Genomic DNA, 23,376 nt, shown 5'->3' with positions numbered 1-23,376 from the left:
TTTCCTGTGGTATCATTGTCATCCGGTTCTGTTGAATGTTTATATATAGCACTGATAAAGTGTATAATTTATTGATGCAGATTTTTATGGCACTATATATACAGCAGGATATTCCTGTGTTGGTGACAGATTGTAGAATCTTCATGTTACATGAGCTGACACAGGATTTTTTTATTCATAAATATTTATATGGATTGGTACATACAGTACAAGTGTAAATAATTGAAGAGCATGTAGAATCTGCAAGTCATTATTCTAGTCATGTAAGTATACACAGAAAACATGAACATGTCTTTTTTATTGGAACAAACATCCTTCGGGGAAGGGGAACAGAACTTGTATAAATTTTGGCTCTGACCCCCCGGGGGCAGGAGGGGCGGGGCCCAATAGGGGAAATAGAGGTAAATCCTATAAATCGCTACTTGTCCTAGAGTTCTGCATGGATTGTAACCAAATTTGACCACAAACATCCTTGGGGGAGGGGGAACAGAACTTGTATAAAATTTGGCTCTGACCCCTCGGGGGCAGGAGGGGCGGGCCCAATAGGGGAAATAGAGGTAAATCCTTTAAATCGCTACTTGTCCTAGAGTTCTGCATGGATTGTAACCAAAATTAGCCACAAACATCCTTGGGGGAAGGGGAACAAAACTTGTATAAATTTTGGCTCTGACCCCACGGGGAAGGAGGGGTGGGGCCCAATAGGGGTAATAGAGGTAAATCCTTTAAATCGCTACTAGTCATAGAGTTCTACATGAATTGTAACCAAATTTGGCCACAAACATCCTTGGGGGAAGGGGAACAGAACTTGTATAAATTTTGGCTCTGATCCCCAAGGGGCAGGAGGGGCGGGGCCAATAGGGTAATAGAGGTAAATCCTTTAAATAGCTACTAGTCATAGAGTTCTGAATGGAATGTAACCATATTTGGCCACAAACATCCTTTTTGGGAAGGGAACAGAACTTTTATAAATTTTGGCTCTGACCCCCCCGGGGCAGGAGGGGCGGGGCCCAATAGGGGAAATAGAGGTAAATCCTTTAAATCGCTACTAGTCATAGAGTTCTTCATGATTTGTAACCAAATTTGGCCACAAACATCCTTGGGGGAGGGGGAACAGAACTTGTATAAATTTTGGCTCTGACCCCACGGGGGCAGGAGGCGCTGGGCCCCAATAGGGGAAATAGAGGTAAATCCTTTAAATCGCTACTAGTCATAGAGTTCTGTATGGATTGTAACCAAAATTGGGCCAACAAAACATCATTGGGGGGGAAGGGGAACACAGAACCTTGTATTAATTTTTGCTCTGGTCCCCGGGGGCAGGAGGGGGCGGGGTCCCAATTGGGGTAAATAGAGGTTAAATCTTTTAATATAGCTACTAGTCATAGAGTTATGAATGGAATGTAACCAAACGTGGCAACAAACTTTCCTTTGGGGAAGCGGGAATAAATACTTGTATATCTTTTGGCACTCTTACCCCACAGGGGCCAGGTTAGGCGGTGGGGACCAATAGGTGGAAATAGAGGTTAAATCATTTAAATACGCTACTAGGTCATAGTGTTATTCACTGAAATTGTAAACAAAATTTTGGCCACTAAGATCCTTTGGGGCGAGGGGGAACTGTACTTGTATTTATATTTTAAAACTCTGTGTCCCCGGGGAGGCAGGAGGGGCGGGGCCCAATAAGGGAAATAGAGGTAAATCCTTTAAATCGCTACTTGTCCTAGAGTTCTTCATGGATTGTAACCAAATTTGGCTACAAACATCCTTGGGGGAAGGGGAACAGAACTGGTATAAATTTTGGCTCTGATCCCCCAGGCGCAGGAGGGGCGGGGCCCAATAGGGGAAATAGAAGTGAATCCTTTAAATCGCTACTAGTCATAGAGTTCTGCATGGATTGTAACCAAATTTGGCCACAAACATCCTTGGGGGAAGGGGAACAGAACTTGTATAAATTTTGGCTCTGACACCCGGGGGGCAGGAGAGGTGGGGCCCTATAGAGGAAATAGAGGTAAATCCTTTAAATCGCTACTAGTCATAGAGTTCTGCATGGAATGAACCAAATTTGGGCCACAAACATCCTTTTGGAAGGGGAAACAGAACTTGTATAAATTTTGGCTTCTGGTCACCTGGGGGCAGGACGGGTGGGGCCCAAATAGGGGAAATAGAGATAAATCCTATGTCCTAGAGTTTTACTTGGATTATGACCAAATTTGGCCATAAACATCCTTGGGGAAGGGGAACAGAACTTGTATAAATTTTGGTTCTGACCCCCTGGGGGCAGGAGGGGTTGAAAATTATGATATTCAATGTCATGCATGACTTTTCTCCTTTGTTCTTATACTTTGTTTTACTGGTAGATTTAAAGCCATAGTTCCTTTTCAAGTGTACTGAAATTATAAACAATAGAATATCATACTTGAACCATTATAAGTACAAACTTGTATAGCCCTCTGTGGCTATGGACAATAGTTATCAATGGCACTGAAACCAATATGAGAAAATCCGAGAAATAGAATATCATATACTTGAACTATTAACTTTTAATGGCCTTTTAGGACTGTACCGAGGTGTGAGTAATCGATTATCGTGCTAGTGCCATTGGGTACACATCTGCAAGACTTTGTCATTGAACTATAATAAAAAGTATAATAAGAACCAGTGTAATAGTGCCAATGCTCTATGGGGACCCATACCTTGGTGTATACTGTATTTTCCCTATATATAGAATCTTGGGAGCCCTCTGCCAAACTGCATTCTTGACACTTAGCATTATCTGTATGATTAGTCTAGCTATGATTATAAGCAGGAAATATGCTGTAATTTTTCCTCATGGAGGTCCTGACAGACAGTTATGGCATTAAGTCCCAGGATACATTTACATACCTAACATTAGACTTTCCCTTAGAATTATGCAATATGCCATTTCCCCTCTGTGTACTTATATTTTCTTGTCAAACAATCCTGTTAATTATTTGATTATTTGAAAACATGTGAGAATTCTTGATCAATGATGATAGTAAAAGTGATTTGTAACGCCCTGAATTTTATTCTGATATTTGTTATATATTTTTATACTGATCTCTCTCTCTTATCAGTGGTGACTCATATGAATCCCAGATATATAAGTATGCCTTAAGTGTTTTCTTACCAGATTTTGGTGATTTTGACTCTGGATTCCTTCTAAGACAGCTGGTACCTATACATGAAATACTTACATAGAGACAACATAATCTATAGAGGGTACGCTTACTAGATGATATCACAAAGAATGTTCAGGAGTAAAAGACAAAGTGACTTTTAGGAGAAAAGATCTTTCCAGAGAGATTGGAAATTTATAGATGTGAAGACTGACTAAGAGGCTGATTTAGAATCATTCTTTGACTTTCAAGTCTTCCCCCATATTTGTTTTTAGCTCACCTGGCCCGAAGGGCCGGTGAGCTTATGTCATGGCGCGGCGTCCGTCGTCCGTCCGTCCGTCCGTCCGTCCGTCGTCCGTCCATCCGTCCGTCCGTCAACATTTCCTTTAAATCGCTACTAGTCATAGAGTTCTGCATGGATTGTAACCAAATTTGGCCACAAACATCCTTGGGGGAGGGGGAACAGAACTTGTATAAATTTTGGCTCTGTCCCCCCCCCCCCCCCCCCCCCCCCCCCCCCCCCCCCCCCGGGGCAGGAGGGGCGGGGCCCAATAGGGGAAATAGAGGTAAATCCTATAAATCGCTACTTGTCCTAGAGTTCTGCATGGATTGTAACCAAATTTGACCACAAACATCCTTGGGGGAGGGGAAACAGAACTTGTATAAATTTTGGCTCTGGTCCCCCAGGGGCAGGAGGGGCGGGGCCCAATAGGGGTAATAGAGGTAAATCCTTTAAATCGCTACTTGTCCTAGAGTTCTGCATGGATTGTAACCAAAATTTGACCACAATTAGCCACAAACATCCTTGGGGGAAGGGGAACAGAACTTGTATAAATTTTGGCTCTGACCCCCCGGGGGCAGGAGGGGCGGGGCCCAATAGGGGAAATAGAGGTAAATCCTTTAAATCGCTACTAGTCATAGAGTTCTGAATGGAATGTAACCAAATTTGGCCACAAACATCCTTGGGGGAAGGGGAACAGAACTTGTATAAATTTTGGCTCTGGTCCCCCGGGGGCAGGAGGGGCGGGGCCCAATAGGGGTAATAGAGGTAAATCCTTTAAATCGCTACTAGTCATAGAGTTTTGAATGGAATGTAACCAAATTTGGCCACAAACATCCTTGGGGGAGGGGGAACAGACCGTGTATAAATTTTGGCTCTGACCTCCCCAGGGGCAGGAGGGGCGGGGCCAAATAGGGGAAATAGAGGTAAATCCTTTAAATCTCTACTTGTCCTAGAGCTCTACATGAATTGTAACCAAATTTGGCCACAAGCATCCTTTGGTGAAGGGGAACAGAACTTGTATAAATTTTGGCTCTGACCCCCCGGGGGCAGGAGGGGCGGGGCCCAATAGGGGAAATAGAGGTAAATCCTTTAAATCGCTACTAGTCATAGAGTTCTGAATGGAATGTAACCAAATTTGGCCACAAACATCCTTGGGGGAAGGGGAACAGAACTTGTATAAATTTTGGCTCTGGTCCCCCAGGGGCAGGAGGGGCGGGGCCCAATAGGGGTAATAGAGGTAAATCCTTTAAATCGCTACTAGTCATAGAGTTTTGAATGGAATGTAACCAAATTTGGCCACAAACATCCTTGGGGGAGGGGGAACAGACCTTGTATAAATTTTGGCTCTGACCCCCCAGGGGCAGGAGGGGCGGGGCCAAATAGGGGAAATAGAGGTAAATCCTTTAAATCTCTACTTGTCCTAGAGCTCTACATGAATTGTAACCAAATTTGGCCACAAACATCCTTGGGGGAAGGGGAACAGAACTTGTATAAATTTTGGCTCTGATCCCCCAGGGGCAGGAGGGGCGGGGCCCAATAGGGGAAATAGAGGTAAATCCTTTAAATCGCTACTAGTCATAGAGTTCTGAATGGAATGTAACCAAATTTGGCCACAAACATCCTTGGGGGAAGGGGAACAGAACTTGTATAAATTTTGACTCTGGCCCCCCGAGGGCAGGACGGGTGGGGCCCAATAGGGGAAATAGAGGTAAATCCTATAAATCACTTCTTGTCCTAGAGTTTTTGCTTGGATTGTGACCAAATTTGGCCATAAACATCCTTGGGGAAGGGGAACAGAACTTGTATAAATTTTGGCTCTGACCCCCTGGGGCGGGAGGGGTGGGGCCCAATAATTTTTAATTGTACACTATTATTGAACCTCTCAAGACTTCAAAGTGACAAAAAAGCACCTTGATTGACCCTTTACCAAAATTGAAGTAAAAAATTACACTTTCCTTCATATTTTCATATCTACTTCTAACCGCAGAAGACACATTTAGACTCTTCTACTAGACCAGTCCATTATGAAGTTTCAGGGGTGAATGAGTTATCATAATGAAAAATTAATTCAAGGACCTCAAGGTGAGAAAGATTACACTCAATTAACACCAAAACCATCATTAATTAAATAAATTATAAGTGATATCGTGTTATGTGGAAAAAATATCCAATTTAGACTACCATGTCACCTTTAAGTGTCAGCCAGATCATGGTATTCAGTCCTAGTCGATGGTTGAGTCAAATCATGATATCAGGAATAGATGATCTATATATGTTGGGGGTATTTTGTGTTATGATTCCGTGTGATAGAGGTATTTGTGTTGTAATTCCTGAAAGGGAAGGTTCTGATATTTGGTATGTGTGAATCCCCACATTAGGACCACCTTGTCTCGGGAGATTACTGCTGGCACCGCTTTATGTGATTTCCATTGAATGGCATTCACATGAATACACCAACAATCTGTATCACTTCAATGCTTGGTCTGCATCACATGTGTTTATATCATATTCAGCCTTTCGATGATGTAGATGTGCTACTATTTCCGAGATGGGTTTTTGACTGAAAAAATATATTTCAAATCTATCAAGCTTCCAAGATTTTGATCTGGATCTGTGAAAAGCTTTTCTGTGATTTTATCTCTGTTTGCGATTTTATTTTTTGTGTTGGTGTGGAAGATATGGTTTGTTGGCATGGAATGTATTTCATAAGCTGTTGAGTGAAAACTGCACATAACATCTGAGGTGTCTGTATACACAGACTAAGAGATCAGGGAGTCACAGCAGTATGACATGTAGGTATTCTCCTTCAGGTTTAAAGAAAACAAGTAAGAGATCATAGAAGTTACTATAGCTCTACTTTTCTTATGAATTTGTAATCTTTTGTTTCATTCTCATTAAAAAATAATTTAGGGAAGACATATGTGCTAGAGATAATTCTTGAAATTCTCTCTTTTTTTTCATGCAGACAATTATATTTCTCTTTAGAATACATTTCATTATATGTTTGATCTGTTTATTGCCATAATTTAATACGGAACCTTTTTTTTAGTTTTAGTTTTCTTTTAATTGTGAAATTCTATATGTGCTTTCATTGGTAAATTGAAAGTTGACATATGATATTCTTACAGAACATTTCCTTATAAAGATATAGAGTGACTCACTGAATGCATGCATCCTTAAGTGATTAATTTACAGAAAAACTTTGTTTAATTGGTGTCAAGCAAACCGTGATGCATGTATACACATATAATGTAATTAAGATGTCTTCTTAACAGATAGAGTTCTTTACAATGTACCAGATAAGGAAATTCTGAGTATTAGGGAATCAGATCCATTTGAAGTCCTCTTCACTTTCCTCTCTGTACAGTATAATATTGTGGATGTACCTAATTCACTGGAGGATTATGTTTAAAACTGATTCCAGACAGTCTCTCTCTACTTACTTTTTATTACTTGTCTAAAAAAACTTTCAACATTCGCCACTTTCTCTCTAGGGGAATATGATACTGCTGACACTGTACATCTGATACAGATATATTCCTAGGTGTTTTACAGTCAACAAAACATGCAAGTATAATGTGTGTCCTTAACCTGCTGTCTGACCTTAAAGTTGTTAAGTTGTACCGAGAGATCGGAAAGTTGTCTGTGAGTGGACATGGCCGTTTATGTTGTAATCTTTATAGATTGTAATGGACAGATGTAATGAAGAAAGCCTAGAGGTGATTTCAGGTTTGATGACCTCGACATTATAGGTCAGATCTATAAACCCTATGCTGCATTACAGCTGATCTCAGCAATGCTTCTGATCTCAGCGATGCTGATGTCAAGTGGTGGTATCTTTGATGCTGACATCATTGCTTATGTTTAAGAGATACATTCCTGGTAATATTAGGCGGTGTCATATTTTCATTTACTAAAGATTGCAAAAACGAACAGTAGCTATATATATAGCAGAGTGTCTGAATGACTGCTACAGTAAAATACTATGGTTTGTATATGCATGAGTACAAGTTCTGTTGATTGCGGTTCGAGTTCTGTTTACATAAGCTGGAGAATTTTTCGGTAAGTTAAGTTTTATTTGAAATTTGATGATATACATCTAAAAGACAACATGTTAAAGATTTTAAAGATATTTTGATTCTTCTACAACAGAATTGAAGCATAATCATTTTTGTCATTGATTTTAATGTACATACATGTTAATGGAAAATCAACAAAGTACAAAATATTATTCTAGCTCATGTAAGTGTATCATTCCCTTGTGCTCAATTGTTTTAATTACCATACGTCATTAATAAGGATGTTTGCGTGTTTTGTCAATAACAATTAAGTATATTCAGAAACCTGTAAGTAATTTTGCCGAGGTGCATCATGGTACTGACATATCGTGTGTATGTCCTGTACTTATAAACATACTTATGGCCATAACAAGTTAACCAGCTTGATACACTCATGTCCACTTTAAAGGTCAAGACTTAATTTTTCCTCATGCTTATATAAGTGTTACTTTAAATATGAGATAATTCTGTAATAGGGATGAGCGGGGACATCGACAAGTGGATGATGTTTACCTCGGGTACAATGGGGGCTATTACACAATTACTAGTGGATTTGTCACTGACCCATAAGGAAAGTTTTTACCTGTAAATACGACGGCTATTGCATCATTAGAGTGACCTAATCCTGATTAAGTACCCGAGGTCACTCACCTACAGAGGTCAAACATGGGTCACCTCACCCCATGATCACTGACATTAGCTGATTAGTGAGGATCTGTGTACATATGTACCGATAGTTTGAGTCAGGCAGATATATTTCTAGATCTATAGATCTGTAGTTTTGTTTTTTGATGCCAGGATCAGAGTGATATTACATATGTACTTTGATATATATGTAAATATTTCATAATAGTGATGAGAGGGGACATCAAATACACATGGATATAGAAAAAGTTGATGCATTTTGTTTCTATTGCACAGAAAATGCAATTATCACAATTATTTAGTAATATTTACATTATGATATACTTTTATCATCAGGAACAGTGATGGATTTTAAGAACTGGTGATAGATTGAAATTAATAGATTTATAACTTTTGTAGTGTGTGGTTTGGCTATTAATTTATTCATTTGTGTATTTATTACGTTCATCTTTCTGTCTTTCCAGCCAAGTGAAGATGACCCAGTGTTGAGTCCCTTACTTCCACCCTGGAACGGCCCTCGGACAGTGGTTATCCCTCGGACTGACCAAGGCTACGGATTCACCCTCCGTCATTTCATCGTCTATCCCCCGGACTTCACTGGACAAGACCAATACCAGGTAGGCCATTTGGTACCCCTCATACTTTACTGTACAGTAACAATTAATACTTAGGCTGATACTACTTCTGATTTAGCCACCAGATGCTACCTACATACTGAGACTGTCTATAAAAAACCCTTGTAGTCCTGTGACTGAAACAACTACTAAAACTCTACCACACTCTCCTCAGACCTCTGTATCTTAAATAAAGAGGAAAATTAAATCATTCTGGAAGTGGATTTTAAAACATGACAATCTATGCAATTTAATGCCAAATGATTTTACCCAATCTCTTGTAAACTTATCTATTTGGCTTGTGGCTAATTCTCATATATAAGTGCTTTTAAAACTGATTTAATTAAAATGATTTAATTTAAATCTTCAAAGACATTTATATGTGCAATTTATTTTTTTATAATGTAAAAAGCTTGTATATAGAGAAAGCTTGATAATACAGACTCCTGAGATCTTAAGTGCCAGGCAACACGATTCTGACCGAATTTTGTTTGAAAACCAATAAACGTTTCTAGTGCAATAAACAGTTGTTTTATTCACCTCACAGCAGACCAGCCATTTTCGTTGTCTGTATTTACAAACAGAGGAAACCTTTCAAACTTACACAACTTCATGCTGGCACAACTCTACTGACACAGACAGAATGCAGGCATTTTAACGTAGTCAAGTATTGAAAAGTCACATCTGGAGATTGTGAAAGCCAAGTTTGTTTCTGTCAATGCTTTACTTAGCTTTAAAAAAACTGAAAGAAAGTTGTTGTAAAAAGGATAATCTCTGATATCTTGGCTGTATTACAGGCAGACAGAACACAGTTTTGAGAGAGGTTCTGTCTGCAGTGTAACAGTAGCACTAGAAAGAAAACATGTGGTAAATTTAAAAAGCTTAGGAGATACTGTACAAAGTATTGTACACTTGTCAGAATCTGCTCTGATATGTATCAATGTGACAGTATATGTATAAATAAGTAAAAAAAAACTGAGGCTTCTTCACAATGAAATGTTCAAATAGAATGGGTATATGGATATTGTTCTTGCCTTAGTGGAGGAAAAAATAAGTAGGTCTGGTCAATGTTACATATATAATTAAGGAATAAAAATATTTGATATTCCACAGTAGTATGAAATTATATGAGATAAATCTATGGTAGTATGTAACAAAAAAGGGCTGGTCCTATTTGCCTGTCATATATGTCAAAATTTTTAATTTGTGTCCAGTTATCTCCCTTTGGACTTATCTCCCTTGCACTGCCAATCTATGGTTTATAGTTTGTCCTATCTGTTCTGAGATGTCTGTAGACTCCTCCAGAGATGGGACTTTGTGCCACTTCACCCTCCACCCTCTGCATTGCCCACATAGGGTTGTTTGTCAGATACTGGATATAGCAAGATGATTCTTCTGCATGATCATGGCACCTCATCTTTCATCTGCCAAAAAAACAACTGGCATCTCCTTAAATGACCAGGCTGTGAATAGGATGTTGAAATGAAAATAATTCCAGATAAAATATTCCCATATATATACCTGTCTTCTATTTCCAATCTCCATCACATACAGATCATCATTGAATAATTGTATGGAGTTAGAAACAGTTGAAATGGGTATAAGTAACCTAAAACATTGAGTAGACCGTAGTTGGTCACCCTATTTTCTTTCAAAATAAGGTTGAGGTTATGATCATTCCACTATTATTATGACACAAGAAAAATAGATATTACAGAGGCTGCAGTCAGTTACAATATTTCAGACTTCTAATGATTACAACATTTTTTATCAATCTCCCCATATGATCTTTCAATGAAATATTATATATTTCAAGTCATTTACCTATCGCCTTTAATTGGTCTGAAAAATCAATTCTTAGTTTAAAACCTTAGTGGAAAAATCATTAGGGTTAAAAAACAAAATCCAACAGTGCAAAAAAATGAAGTGTTTCTGGAAGGAATCGGAGAGTTGACAGATTCCTTCCTCAGCATGGCTGGTGATTCTCTGGTGATTCTGAGTGTTACAGGGCGATGATGGAGAGAAGGATGTGCAATACTGATTCATGGGAAACAGAATTTGTGTAAATGATTAGAACACCATGTCAGACTAATAGAAAATAAACAATGCATAATTATGCATTCTTTCTGGACTGTCCTTTCAACAACACAACTGCACACACATGTTTTTCACATGCATCGCACATGCCGTCTGTCATCATATGTTTCTGTGTGCAATCTTGCTCTCTCTAAACTCCAAAGGAGCTGTAAATTAGCAGTGATGAAGCATTTCTTGCATGGGAATCTTAATGTGGCTCCATTAGCAGAACAAAGAATCTGAAGAAATAATGCTCAATTGAGACCAGAGAAAAATATTTTTTTCTTTAGGAGACGAAGACAAGAGATACAGCATAATACTTTTTAAATATTGAATTAATTACTCACATAAGACAATTCAAAGAATTTTTCCATAGATAAAATAAATGATACTGGTTCATTTATTTAGGATCATTATATCTTAGAAGAGAATTATATCAATTTGCATGGATCATATACAATTGTCCTGATTAGGGAATGGGCATAGTACAATGGAAAGGGAATTGGATTTCTCAATTAGAAAAAGCCAAGCTAATTAAGATAAAGAATTCACACAATCCTATAATTAGAAGATAGTATTTTCCTCCAAAGGAACTCAGGAATGGAAGACATTGCTTGAGGGGCAAATGAAAGAGTTCTTTCTCTAAATGAATTGGTTGTTGACCATCATAACAAACAAGTTTAATTAAAAGAATTCTTTAATTTTCTTTAAATTCACACTGGTCATGAATTGCCAAACTATTATTTGGGGTTTTAAATGAGTCGACCACAGTTACATAACTGTCATTTCATTTTATGAAGCTGATAATTTCTAGGACACACATTAAATGTATTAATTAAAAATGTTTTACTTACATTTCTGTTCCACATTCAAATGCAATCATTTACTAAGTCTTACAATGAAGATCGGAAAGGTAGCTAATGCAATATATATCACAATAGATATAAAACTTCTTTCTTCTAATCATGAAATGTATCTTGTAAATGGAGGTTATTTATATAATTACATAAACCCATGAAACCCCCCCCCCCCCCCCAACCCAAACCCCCCCCCCCCTCCCCAAAAAAATAAAAAAAAATTAACATTGTGTAACTATAATTAAAAGGACATTTTCATATTAGATTTGGTAATGCAGCAATTTTGTCTATTAGAAAACCTTTAATACAAGGCCATCACATGAAATTCAAAGTCAGTGTTTTAAGTTATAGTGTATTTTGTGTGACGTAATTGGAAGAAAAATACTTAATTAACTTTTTTGCTTGGAATTTTCATAAAGAAGCCTTGAGAATAGAAGATGAAACTGTTCTTTCATAATTTAAGGTTTAATCAAGACAATATTTTAAAAAAGACTGTTTTCCACCTGTCCAGAAATGGCCTTGAAGACCATGCAATTATGCAATTATTTTTTGTGTTGGTGCAGGAAAGCTAGCGTTTAGGTAATTTCTAGCTGGATACTATTTCATTTTACTGAATTATGTTAATGTTAATTTTGTTATCTCTAAAATTAACAGTCAATTGACTGAGTAAGTGGAACTTTTCTTGTTCAGAGATGAATCGTGGAGCAACATCACAAGAATCTATGTGAATTTACTGTAAGGTGATTTATGTGTAAATCTTAAAAGAGATTGAAACTTCCTGATTAATGGTGATTGTAATTATTGTAATTAACACCAGCCAGACATAGCTTATTATTTTGCAGTGCAATGAGGCATCTTAAGAAACATTAACATGATATTCTCAGAAGTATCTGACAGGAAGTGAGCGGTCTTAGGGAAACTTAGACAGTCTATCTGTCCTACGTAATTGTCAGTGATAATTTAATGGTAACACATTAACTTTAGTAAAGTATACTACAACAGATGGAACTCATTATTACATTATACATATCTGAACAATAAAGTGTTCTACAAAAAACTAACCTTAAAAAAGAGAGAAAAGAAATCTAACTGACATGCTTGGTCAGGATACAGACTAAAGTATGACAACATTATCCTAAAGATAATAAAGTTTTTGTTCATCAGATCATCTGAATATACAATGATTTAATAGTATGACACACACATTTGCTATTAGACATCTAAAAGCCTGAAGGTATTTTACGGGTCATAACGGTTATGGAAAAGTATGATAATGTTTCAACTTATTGTATAGATTAAGACTTTCTGCTTCAATATGTTCATACCTATTTTTCTAACCAGATTATACTTTGTGGTCAAAATGTACGTCACAAACAGCTTCACTTTGTAATCTTGTTATTGAGTGCTACAATTATTTCAGGGATACGGGGTACACACATTACAGCCCTATAGGGAACTATAAAGCTACTTTATAGACATAATATCAAATTTGGTATGTACCAGTGAATTTGAGGGAGTTCCAGACTTTCCACACACATAACATTAATTAATGTACGCAGTGACAGACTCTTTATTGTATGGATATAAAATGAAGGTGTTTCCCCATTCATAGATATCGCAGACTTGCTCGCGTATTTTCCATTCATAGTGGATGTCGCCCTCCGTCAGACTCGCCAGACTAACAGACCAGGATAATATCAGGGATGTAATCCCGAACTCTTGTGTGAAGTATTGATTGGTAGATAACGCTGTTTACCTGGCCGGATATAGCTACCTGTGTCCATCATCCTAAGTACAGGTCTCGTTAGCTTATCTCTCCCAACTATTCTGTGATATAAGTATGTCTGCTGACCAAGAAATTAACACCGTTATCAGTAGATACATATTAGTAGGTATTTAATTGTGTCTCAGCAGAGTACTGTGCTTGTGTAGATGTTGTAACAAAATTGAACAGTCACCAAACAGATAAAACTTGTTTCTGAGTAGGAAGGGATATGAATTGTGTCCTTTGTAATTACCGCCATAAAGTTTATTACCTGAATGGGATATTAAGCTGTAAATATTTAAATCCAGAATTAAAGAGCCTCGTAGATGATTTTACTGTAGTTTTGCCCCTGCCATATAGAATTAAGGTGTGTACGTCTATGGAAGGGGTGATGGTCATATTATGTAATTAGCTACATGTGACCTATGACTTCCAATCTCATCTTGTCCTGTCGCAAATGGTAACATTTTTGATATGGTGACAGAGGCATTAATGTATTCTGGATATTTCTAGTTAACAATAAGATACAATTACAAGAAGTTTTTATTTTAATTTAATTTCTAGTGACAAATTTTAAGATATCTCAGATTTAATTCTAATAATATTAGCATTGGTTTCTATATTGTGTGTTTCCAGCCCTGCGATGACACCTAGGACTAATGGTATCCCAGATTTCATTCTGAATATGTTGACGTTAGTTTCTATTTTGTATTTTCATAGCCCTGCGATGACACCCAGGACTACCCCCTCGGGATCTCCTGTAAGAGACCCAAGCTGCGCAGACTTGAGCCTATGGAAACAATCTTCGTCAAACATGTAAGAGAAGATAGTGTCGCCCAAAACGCAGGACTAAACGAAGGAGACCGAATCCTCTCCATTAACGACATACCGATTCTGGGCCAATCTTACGCACAAGTGATATCTCTAATTCAGACGTCCATCGAACCTGTACTCAAACTAGATGTCTTACCAAGAGACGAGGATGTCCTTCAGATGGTCAGTATAGAATTAACATCAGAAAAATAAACTTGTAACAGTATTATAGAAGTGTGCTATGAAATGGAAACAGGTGTATGGTTTACCTGAATGTCCATCCTGTCCTATTTTGTCTTGTCTAATTCTGTCCTGTTTTATTCTGCGGTTCAAGTTTATATTGAGGCATTTTATGTTTTACAGACATTTATGTTCGTCACTATTCCTAGAAAAATAGAACTGATACATTTTGCTCTTGTTATTACATAGATTATAAATAATTTTCAATGAAGCAATTTTAAGTACATGCAATATGGAGTACATATATAGTCTAGGTGTACGTTTGACATCTAGCTATTTTATCATCTCCTTTGCTATAAATATATGGTACCCGTGCATGTGTTTGTATATCATATAAGCGTCACATGTACAGGTATATGTTAAATTTCATACAAGGTCGTTATTTAGATTCCAAGGTCATTACTAGGTGCACACAAATATGCAGACAGATATAAGCGCTATAAGGTTAAGTGTCATCAGAGACAGACAAACACCAACTCACTGAAAGCTAACACACCTTCAAACAAAACTCTCGGCAAAATCTGCACTACAATTTTATAAGGTATTCGCTTTGTAAGTAGCAAAGTCTCACTCACAATGCTTGCTTATTATGGTTTTGTTAAAAGGTTATGCATAATGATTTAATGGGGTTCGCACAGGCTATTGATGACAGCCTAAACTTGATACAGAACTATTCTGGCTTCAATCAGATTACACAATCATTTCTGAGGTGTACTCATATACAATTGATCTTTTAAAAGATTAAATATTTCAGTTACATCATATACAATGTATTGTGTTGTTCAGATTTTGATATATTAGAGGTTTTAAATGCTTGGTTGTGTCTCCATGCAAGCCAAAAAAAAGCTGTAAATGTAAAATATCTTTTGCTCAATAATTTTCATTTGAAATTTCCAATTTTCATAGAAACCTTCTGAGCTGAAGATGTATTACAAATAAAAAAAAAATTTGACATGTTTGAAAAATGATTCAGATTAAATCATTTTAACTAACTCATTAATGTCGTTACCATATACTAAATATAAAGTGAACTGAATAGTTTACATCACAGGTATAGTATATATTAAATCTTATTAATGATTTTGATCAACAAAACATATAGTTTACAAACATATATATGTAGTGACGTGACATTTGTTTGTACTATATGTGCGACATGCGGTCTATATTTAGTAAATTATACAGCGTCAGGGTTGTAGAATTTCATGTCATTCACAACTAGACATTGTCAGGGGAACTTGATGTGCAAATAAAGATTCAAGTCATATACACTGAGTCAGACTGATCCATTGTGGTGGTATCATGTTATGTAAATACGACAGGTTTTGTGGTGAATTTTATTTAAACTGACTGACAACCTACTGGGTGCCCTTTCCAAGTTTTAAAGCGCTTTGATGTTTAACAGAGCTTTATTGTTCTATTTTAAATAATTTCGGTGTTCATCTGGTCTTTAATTTGACACATGAATAATTTAATATTCATAACATCAATTTTAATTGTTTCTTTCACGGAATTGAGGTATGAAAATTTAATTTAGATATATTAGAAGAGCAGAGTATTGTCTGAGTTACAATTAGATTCTGTTTTGTTTGACCTATTTGTTATGTGGAGTCTTTTTTAGACCATTACTCATTAATTGTAAATGTTGAAGTAATATACATATTAAGGTATTTAAAGAAGACAAATGGAATTGTGGATTCATTTCTCCGTGGGAATTCTTATGTGTAGGATGGACTTAAGGAAAATGATCAGTAGTCAAAGGGAAATAATTCAGTAAGCCTAGCTGTTAAATCTTGGAAATTCACCACTACATGTAATTAGAATATCTTGCAGCTTTTTGTCTATCATCAAAATTTTTTAATCTTTCTCAAATTTCACATGTAGGTTCCCCTAGGGCCCTAGTTGTGCATATTGCATTTTGGGACCAATCGGTCAACAAGATGGCCGACTGGCGGCCATCTTGGATTTTGATAGTTAAAGTTTGTTACCGCTATTTCTCAGAAAGCTGTGAAGGGATCTTTCTCAAATTTCACATGTAGGTTCCCCTAGGGCCCTAGTTGTGCATATTGCATTTTGGGACCAATCGGTCAACAAGATGGCCGACTGGCGGCCATCTTGGATTTTGATAGTTAAAGTTTGTTACCGCTATTTCTCAGAAAGCTGTGAAGGGATCTTTCTCAAATTTCACATGTAGGTTCCCCTAGGGCCTTAGTTGTGCATATTGCATTTTGGGACCATTCGGCCAACAAGATGGCCGACTGGCGGCCATCTTGGATTTTGATAGTTAAAGTTTGTTACCGCTATTTCCCAGAAAGTACTGAAGGGATCTTCCTCAAATTTCACATGTAGGTTCCCCTAGGGCCCTAGTTGTGCATATTGCATTTTGGGACCAATCGGCCAACAAGATGGCCGACTGGCGGCCATCTTGGATTTTGATAGTTAAAGTTTGTTACCGCTATTTCCCAGAAAGTACTGAAGGGATCTTTCTCAAATTTCACATGTAGGTTCCCCTAGGGCCCTAGTTGTGCATATTGCATTTTGGGACCAATCGGTCAACAAGATGGCCGACTGGTGGCCATCTTGGATTTTGATAGTTAAAGTTTGTTACCGCTATTTCTCAGAAAGCTGTGAAGGGATCTTTCTCAAATTTCACATGTAGGTTCCCCTAGGGCCCTAGTTGTGCATATTGCATTTTGCAATTTTGGGACCAATCGGTCAACAAGATGGCCGACTGGCGGCCATCTTGGATTTTGATAGTTAAAGTTTGTTACCGCTATTTTTCAGAAAGCTGTGAAGGGATCTTTCTCAAATTTCACATGTAGGTTCCCCTAGGGCCTTAGTTGTGCATATTGCATTTTGGGACCATTCGGCCAACAAGATGGCCGACTGGCGGCCATCTTGGATTTTGATAGTTAAAGTTTGTTACCGCTATTTCCCAGAAAGTACTGAAGGGATCTTTCTCAAATTTCACATGTAGGTTCCCCTAGGGCCCTAGTTGTGCATATTGCATTTTGGGACCAATCGGTCAACAAGATGGCCGACTGGCGGCCATCTTGGATTTTGATAGTTAAAGTTTGTTACCGCTATTTCTCAGAAAGCTGTGAAGGGATCTTTCTCAAATTTCACATGTAGGTTCCCCTAGGGCCCTAGTTGTGCATATTGCATTTTGGGACCAATCTGTCAACAAGATGGCCGACTGGCGGCCATCTTGGATTTAGATAGTTTAAGTTTGTTACCGCTATTTCTCAGAAAGTTGTGAAGGGATCTTTCTCAAATTTCATATGTAGGTTCTCCTAGGGCCCTAGTTGTGCATATTGCATTTTTTAAATTCTTGTTTCATGTTTCATAAATGTTTTGATAATTCATTGATATGTTTGTTGCTTGTTCATTTTTAGGTCATCTGACCCGAAGGGTCAGGATGACCTATAGTCATCATGTTTCGTCCGTCGTCGTCCGCCGTCCGCCGTGCGCCGTGCGCCGTGCGCCGTGCGCCGTCCGCCATGCGTTAACTTTTCACATTTTGAACTTCTTCTCAAGTTCTACCAGTGGGATTTGGCTGAAACTTGCATGAAATGATCCTGACACGGTCCCGACAAAGTGTTGTTATTTTTCAGGTCGATCTGAAATCCAAGATGGCGGCCACAGCCACCATCTTGAAAACACATTTTTGAACTTCTTCTCAAGTTCTACCAGTGGGATTTGGCTGAAACTTGCATGAAATGATCCTGACATGGTCCCGACAAAGTGTTGTTATTTTTCGGGTCGATCCGAAATCCAAGATGGCCGCCACAGCCACCATCTTGAAAACACATTTTGAACTTCTTCTCAAGTTCTACCAGTGGGATTTGGCTTAAACTTGCATGAAATGATCCTGACATGGTCCTGACAAAGTGTTGTTATTTTTCGGGTCAATCCGAAATCCAAGATGGCCGCCACAGCCGCCATCTTGAAAACACATTTTGAACTTCTTCTCAAGTTCTACCAGTGGGATTTGGCTGAAACTTGCATGAAATGATCCTGACACGGTCCCGGCAAAGTGTTGTTATTTTTCGGGTCGATCTGAAATCCAAGATGGCCGCCACAACCGCCATCTTGAAAACACATTTTGAACTTCTTCTCAAGTTCTACCAGTGGGATTTGGCTGAAACTTGCATGAAATGATCCTTACATGGTCCCGACAAAGTGTTGTTATTTTTCGGGTCGATCTGAAATCCAAGATGGCGGCCACAGCCACCATCTTGAAAACACATTTTGAACTTCTTCTCAAGTTCTACCGGTGCGATTTGACTGAAACTTGCATGAAATGATCCTGACATGGTCCCGACAAAGTGTTGGTATTTTTCAGGTCGATCCGAAATCCAAGATGGCCGCCACAGCCGCCATCTTGAAAACACATTTTGAACTTCTTCTCAAGTTCTACCTTTGGGATTTGGCTGAAACTTGCATGAAATGATCCTGACATGGTCCCGACAAAGTGTTGTTATTTTTCGGGTCAATCCGAAATCCAAGATGGCCGCCACAGCCGCCATCTTGAAAACACATTTTGAACTTCTTCTCAAGTTCTACCTTTGGATTTGGCTGAAACTTGCATGAAATTATCCTGACACGGTCCCGAAAAAGTGTTGTTATTTTTCGGGTCGATCCTAAATCCAAGATGGCCGCCACAACCGCCATCTTGAAAACACATTTTGAACTTCTTCTCAAGTTCTACCGGTGGGATTTGGCTGAAACTTACATGAAATGATCCTGACATGGTCCCGACAAAGTATTGTTACATCTCTGATTGATCCCAAATCGAAGATGACTACCATGACACTATATCTAAGTAATTTCCTATATGTTAAGGCCCTTGGGCCTCTTGTTTGAAATAAAAATTTGTTGTAAGAAATTGAAAATTATCCTGACATGATCCTGACAAAGTGACACTATATATAATTATTTTACTATTGTCAAGGTAGTCAGATGACCGTTAAGGCCCTTTGGGCCTCTTGTTTCTGATTACTACTTTTTTTTTAACCTTTTCAAGGCTTACCAAAATTCAAACAGAAGTTCCCTTCAGGAGCCCCTCTACCATAGCCGTAGCAGCAGTAGCAACATTAGTGGTAACTGCATAAAGGTTAGAGGTCAACAAGTCTATCCTTCTCCGTCATCCAAGGGAGTTACATCCCCTGAGGAGACTGGAAGGTATCGAGGACCAGAACGACGATTTTCCGCGTCCTCTTTGGATGAGTATGCTGATTCAGATGAACTGAAATATCGCTATCTTGGATCTTCTGAAAAAACTAGGAAAATGAAATCTTCAACATCCTACACTTCAGGATTGAGTTTGTACAGGGAACCCCAGCTAAAGAGTAATGCCAGTGGTGGGGACCTTCATAAGGTTGTGTTCAATGACAGACGTAGACAGTTTGAGTCACGTGCCAAGGAGAATCTACAGGGGACTCCAAAGACTTATTCTCTTGGGCTTTACTATCCTGCCCCCAAAAAGGAGTCCATTCCTGTGAAAACCTCCGAGGGTGTGCCCAGTACTTCATCTCACTATAGGCGGTCAACAGACAACATTCTGCAGTCAAACGACTCACTAGAAAATATCACAAGATCAGTAACTGTTAAACCACAGGGAAGAGTTATTCCCCTTGAACAACGCTCTTCATCAAGAGAAGGTGCAAATCAATCACAACAAGATTCCTATGGAAGTTCATCAACATACACAACATCTCTGCAATCTTCATCATCACGTCATAGCTATCCCGATTCGTCATCAGCATTAGCCAATCAGGGCACAGCAATACCTCACTCGTACACATCTCAAAGTAATGTGTCTGGTGATAAGATGAAAGGTGAACATATGACAAGACATTATGTCCCGGTTGTGTCACAGACATCTGGTGTGTCGGTCAGTCCGAAACTTTCCTCTAGTGTGGACGGTCTTGACTCCCGTTCAGGTCACTATATAACGGAGCGAAGTCTGCGGACAAATTATAGCTCACCTTCTTATGAGCAGCAAAATCAAAATGGTAGTGCTAGGACTTTTATTGTGAAAATTGGCAATAAGACAATCGAAACTGGAGGAAATAACCAGACAAATGGACAAAGTGGTTCTGCAGTACAAATGTCAAATCAGTATGGCTCCACGTTTGCTCTCACTAAATCTCCTCATGGTGCTCAAATTGAAATCAAGCAAAAAGACAACAGAGAACGACCGCCGATAGTGTCTTACAGAAAGCAACAGTTTGAGAGTGGACAAAATGACAACAGCCAGGGACAAAATTTTAATAGCAGGTACAAAACAGAAATTAAGAAAATCACTTCGGGAAAATTCACAACAGTTGCAAACCGCTTACAAAATTTTGAGAAGGAAGGCATATGTGTTCGACGTATGTCGTCCACAGAGAGGTATTCATCACCCGAACCGTCATCAGGTCATACGTCACATTCCCACTCGTCAGAGCGTAGCACGCCACAACCCCAAGCCCCTCCACAACAACAGACAGCCCCAATTCGTATCTACGTATCCCAAGGTACACCTCACTCTGCTTCCTCCCCGCTGGTTGAGATAATGCCGATGCCAATATACCAGGACTCGGCGATGCAGAATGCCCAGCCGATGGAAATGACAACATCTAAAGCCTCCATCCACATGCAGGATGACAATGTGGACGGAATGTCGGATGACGAAGAACGGGGGAATAAGCCAGTGAGGAAGCCATCTTTCCTTGCAGCTATCAACCAACCACCAAGATGTAAGTACCCCGGTAAATAGGTGAAGAAATTGGTAAATTTTCAATTTAGATTCACATTGCAGGAATATAAGAATCAAATCTCCTAGTTTTTAATCTTTAATCTTTAATTCGTAATCTTTTCATAATAAGTATGTTTACAATACTTTCATTTTATGCATGAAAGGACAATTTTATATTGACTGTTATCAAAAACAATGTCTCATTTACAATAACATACCAAGCTAATAATCTACAATTTACCATGAAAAAAATGACCTTGACCTTACAGATAGTCAGTCTGTGTCCGACATACCTAGTCCAGATTCCCCACCGATTAGTCCATGGATGGGCTCCCATACATCCATCTCCAGTTCCAGCAATGTCGGCCTGATGCCCTACTCATCCTTAACATCTGGTAACATTCTTTAAGCTTTTTACTGTATCAGGTTCTAATCTAAAGTAAAACATTACTGATTTTAATGGGAAAATAGTCTTATGTTGCTGTGACACAAAGATTTCAGGATAATGTGTCTTCGTTATCTACTCTTCTAAGGCGTTTGGGGAGTCTTGATAGCCACACAAACAAATGCAGAAATAATAAATACCTACTAACAGAGAAGACTTGTAAGAAATAATAATATGGTCTATATACCTGATTTTTTACCTATTTATTAAATTTTGTTTACATTTAAAAACATACTACATGTATTAATAAAAATACATTAACATAGGTAAAAACAAGATTTAGTCACGGAGGTGAAATGTTAATTCTAATATTCTAATGAAGTTTTCCTTGGAAATTTGATTTTTCCTCTCTGGTGGTGAGAGATTTCTCCCCTCTATGATAGAGTTATCTCCCCTTTATGATAGAGTTATCTCCCCTCTATGATAGAGTTATCTTCCCTTTATTGTGAGAGTTGTCTCCCCATTAACACTAACCTGGTGATTTGTTTCTAGTTGTGATGCCTCCCCATACTACTGACTCTGGCCTGGCTCTGACTAGTACACCTATCAGAGATTCTTCTCCTTCTGTAATCCTAAGGAAGAAATCGGAATGTAAGTCAAGACGGGAATCCAACTAAATTTCAATTTTTGTGCCTATAATGACTTTTTCACTGCAATTTATGTTAGTGCTTTAGACTTGTTTGGTTCTGTTTTAACTGTGTTTAAAACATATTTGCGGTGTTTTGCAATTTCTTATGTCCTGTGAAATATATAATATTCAATCATACACTAAAAATAAGTTGTTTAACTGTATTCACTATTTGTTGTTTTTTAAGAAAAAGATGTAAAATAGTCGATGAAAGAAACACAAAGAGAAATATATATAATAAAAAAAAAGATAAAATCTTCAGATTGATTTTAAAGCTAGAAGATTTTATTCTGGTCGTCTGCTTTATGTGTATATAAATATTATATTGAGGTATTGTATGTTGTAGCCACACCCGAGGAGGAAGCCATCAAGTTACAGAGGAGGACGTCATATCTCATGGCAACGGCCAAGGACAGAGACAGCAGTCACAAGCTGTCATTGGACAAATCGCAATCCCCCAACCAATCAGCCGAGCTCACAATGCAGTATGTATATCTATATAGTTCAAGGGAAATAATGCGCTGAAGAATAAAAGTGGATGCATTCTTAAAAGAAAAATAGATATGCTCTTTTTCATTATTTGATTTCTTTATGAAGTCCCCAAAAAAAATGGAAGTAAGAATTTGTGTTCATAAATTGTTCATGATATCATTTTCTGTATAGAAAAAAAATGATTGATTTTATGTGAAAAAGAGTTTCATTGAGAAAAGTATATGAAGTACAGAATAGTTACAAATATAGATAATTATTTATGATGTATATATGTCTTATTTCAGAACTCCTAACAAACACCATAGCATGAAGAAGTTGAAAGCCTTCTTTGGAGAAAGGGTAAATATGAACTGATTTCGTTGTCATGGAAGGAAGTGGTCTCATTATACAATAATTATAATATGGAAATATGTAAACCTCAAACCTTTAAGTAGGAATATTAAAACAAATGATAAAGATGATGCTATGCTGACTATCAAAATGAAGTGTTGCCTCCAAAATGAAGTGTTGCCTCAGCTCTAATTCTAAATAACTGTTTAAAGCAATCGTCAAGGAGTTTTTGTTGACATTATTTTTGGATGGGT

At 38.0% G+C, this 23,376-nt stretch overlaps 2 protein-coding genes across 10 annotated transcripts in view; both read left to right on the top strand.

Moving 5' to 3' along the window:
• LOC138315422 (cyclin-dependent kinase 10-like) overlaps nt 1-23,376 on the top strand; it is a 274,004-nt gene that overhangs the window by 35,746 nt on the left and 214,882 nt on the right. The window lies entirely within an intron of this gene.
• Nucleotides 1-23,376, top strand: part of LOC138315420 (rho GTPase-activating protein 23-like) — a 65,425-nt gene that overhangs the window by 30,946 nt on the left and 11,103 nt on the right. For all 9 annotated transcript variants that reach the window (XM_069256429.1, XM_069256431.1, XM_069256432.1 and 6 more), the window contains exons 2-8: nt 8,585-8,737; nt 14,153-14,428; nt 19,512-21,228; nt 21,497-21,622; nt 22,165-22,263; nt 22,647-22,785; nt 23,077-23,131. In XM_069256429.1, coding sequence (XP_069112530.1) covers nt 14,225-14,428; nt 19,512-21,228; nt 21,497-21,622; nt 22,165-22,263; nt 22,647-22,785; nt 23,077-23,131 — 2,340 coding nt within the window. In that variant the 5' untranslated portion in view covers nt 8,585-8,737; nt 14,153-14,224. The remainder of the gene's footprint in view (nt 1-8,584; nt 8,738-14,152; nt 14,429-19,511; nt 21,229-21,496; nt 21,623-22,164; nt 22,264-22,646; nt 22,786-23,076; nt 23,132-23,376) is intronic.

Source organism: Argopecten irradians, chromosome 2 (assembly GCF_041381155.1).
Source record: "Argopecten irradians isolate NY chromosome 2, Ai_NY, whole genome shotgun sequence".
Taxonomy (NCBI): Eukaryota; Metazoa; Mollusca; class Bivalvia; order Pectinida; family Pectinidae; genus Argopecten; species Argopecten irradians.
This window is presented reverse-complemented; position numbering and strand designations above follow the sequence as displayed.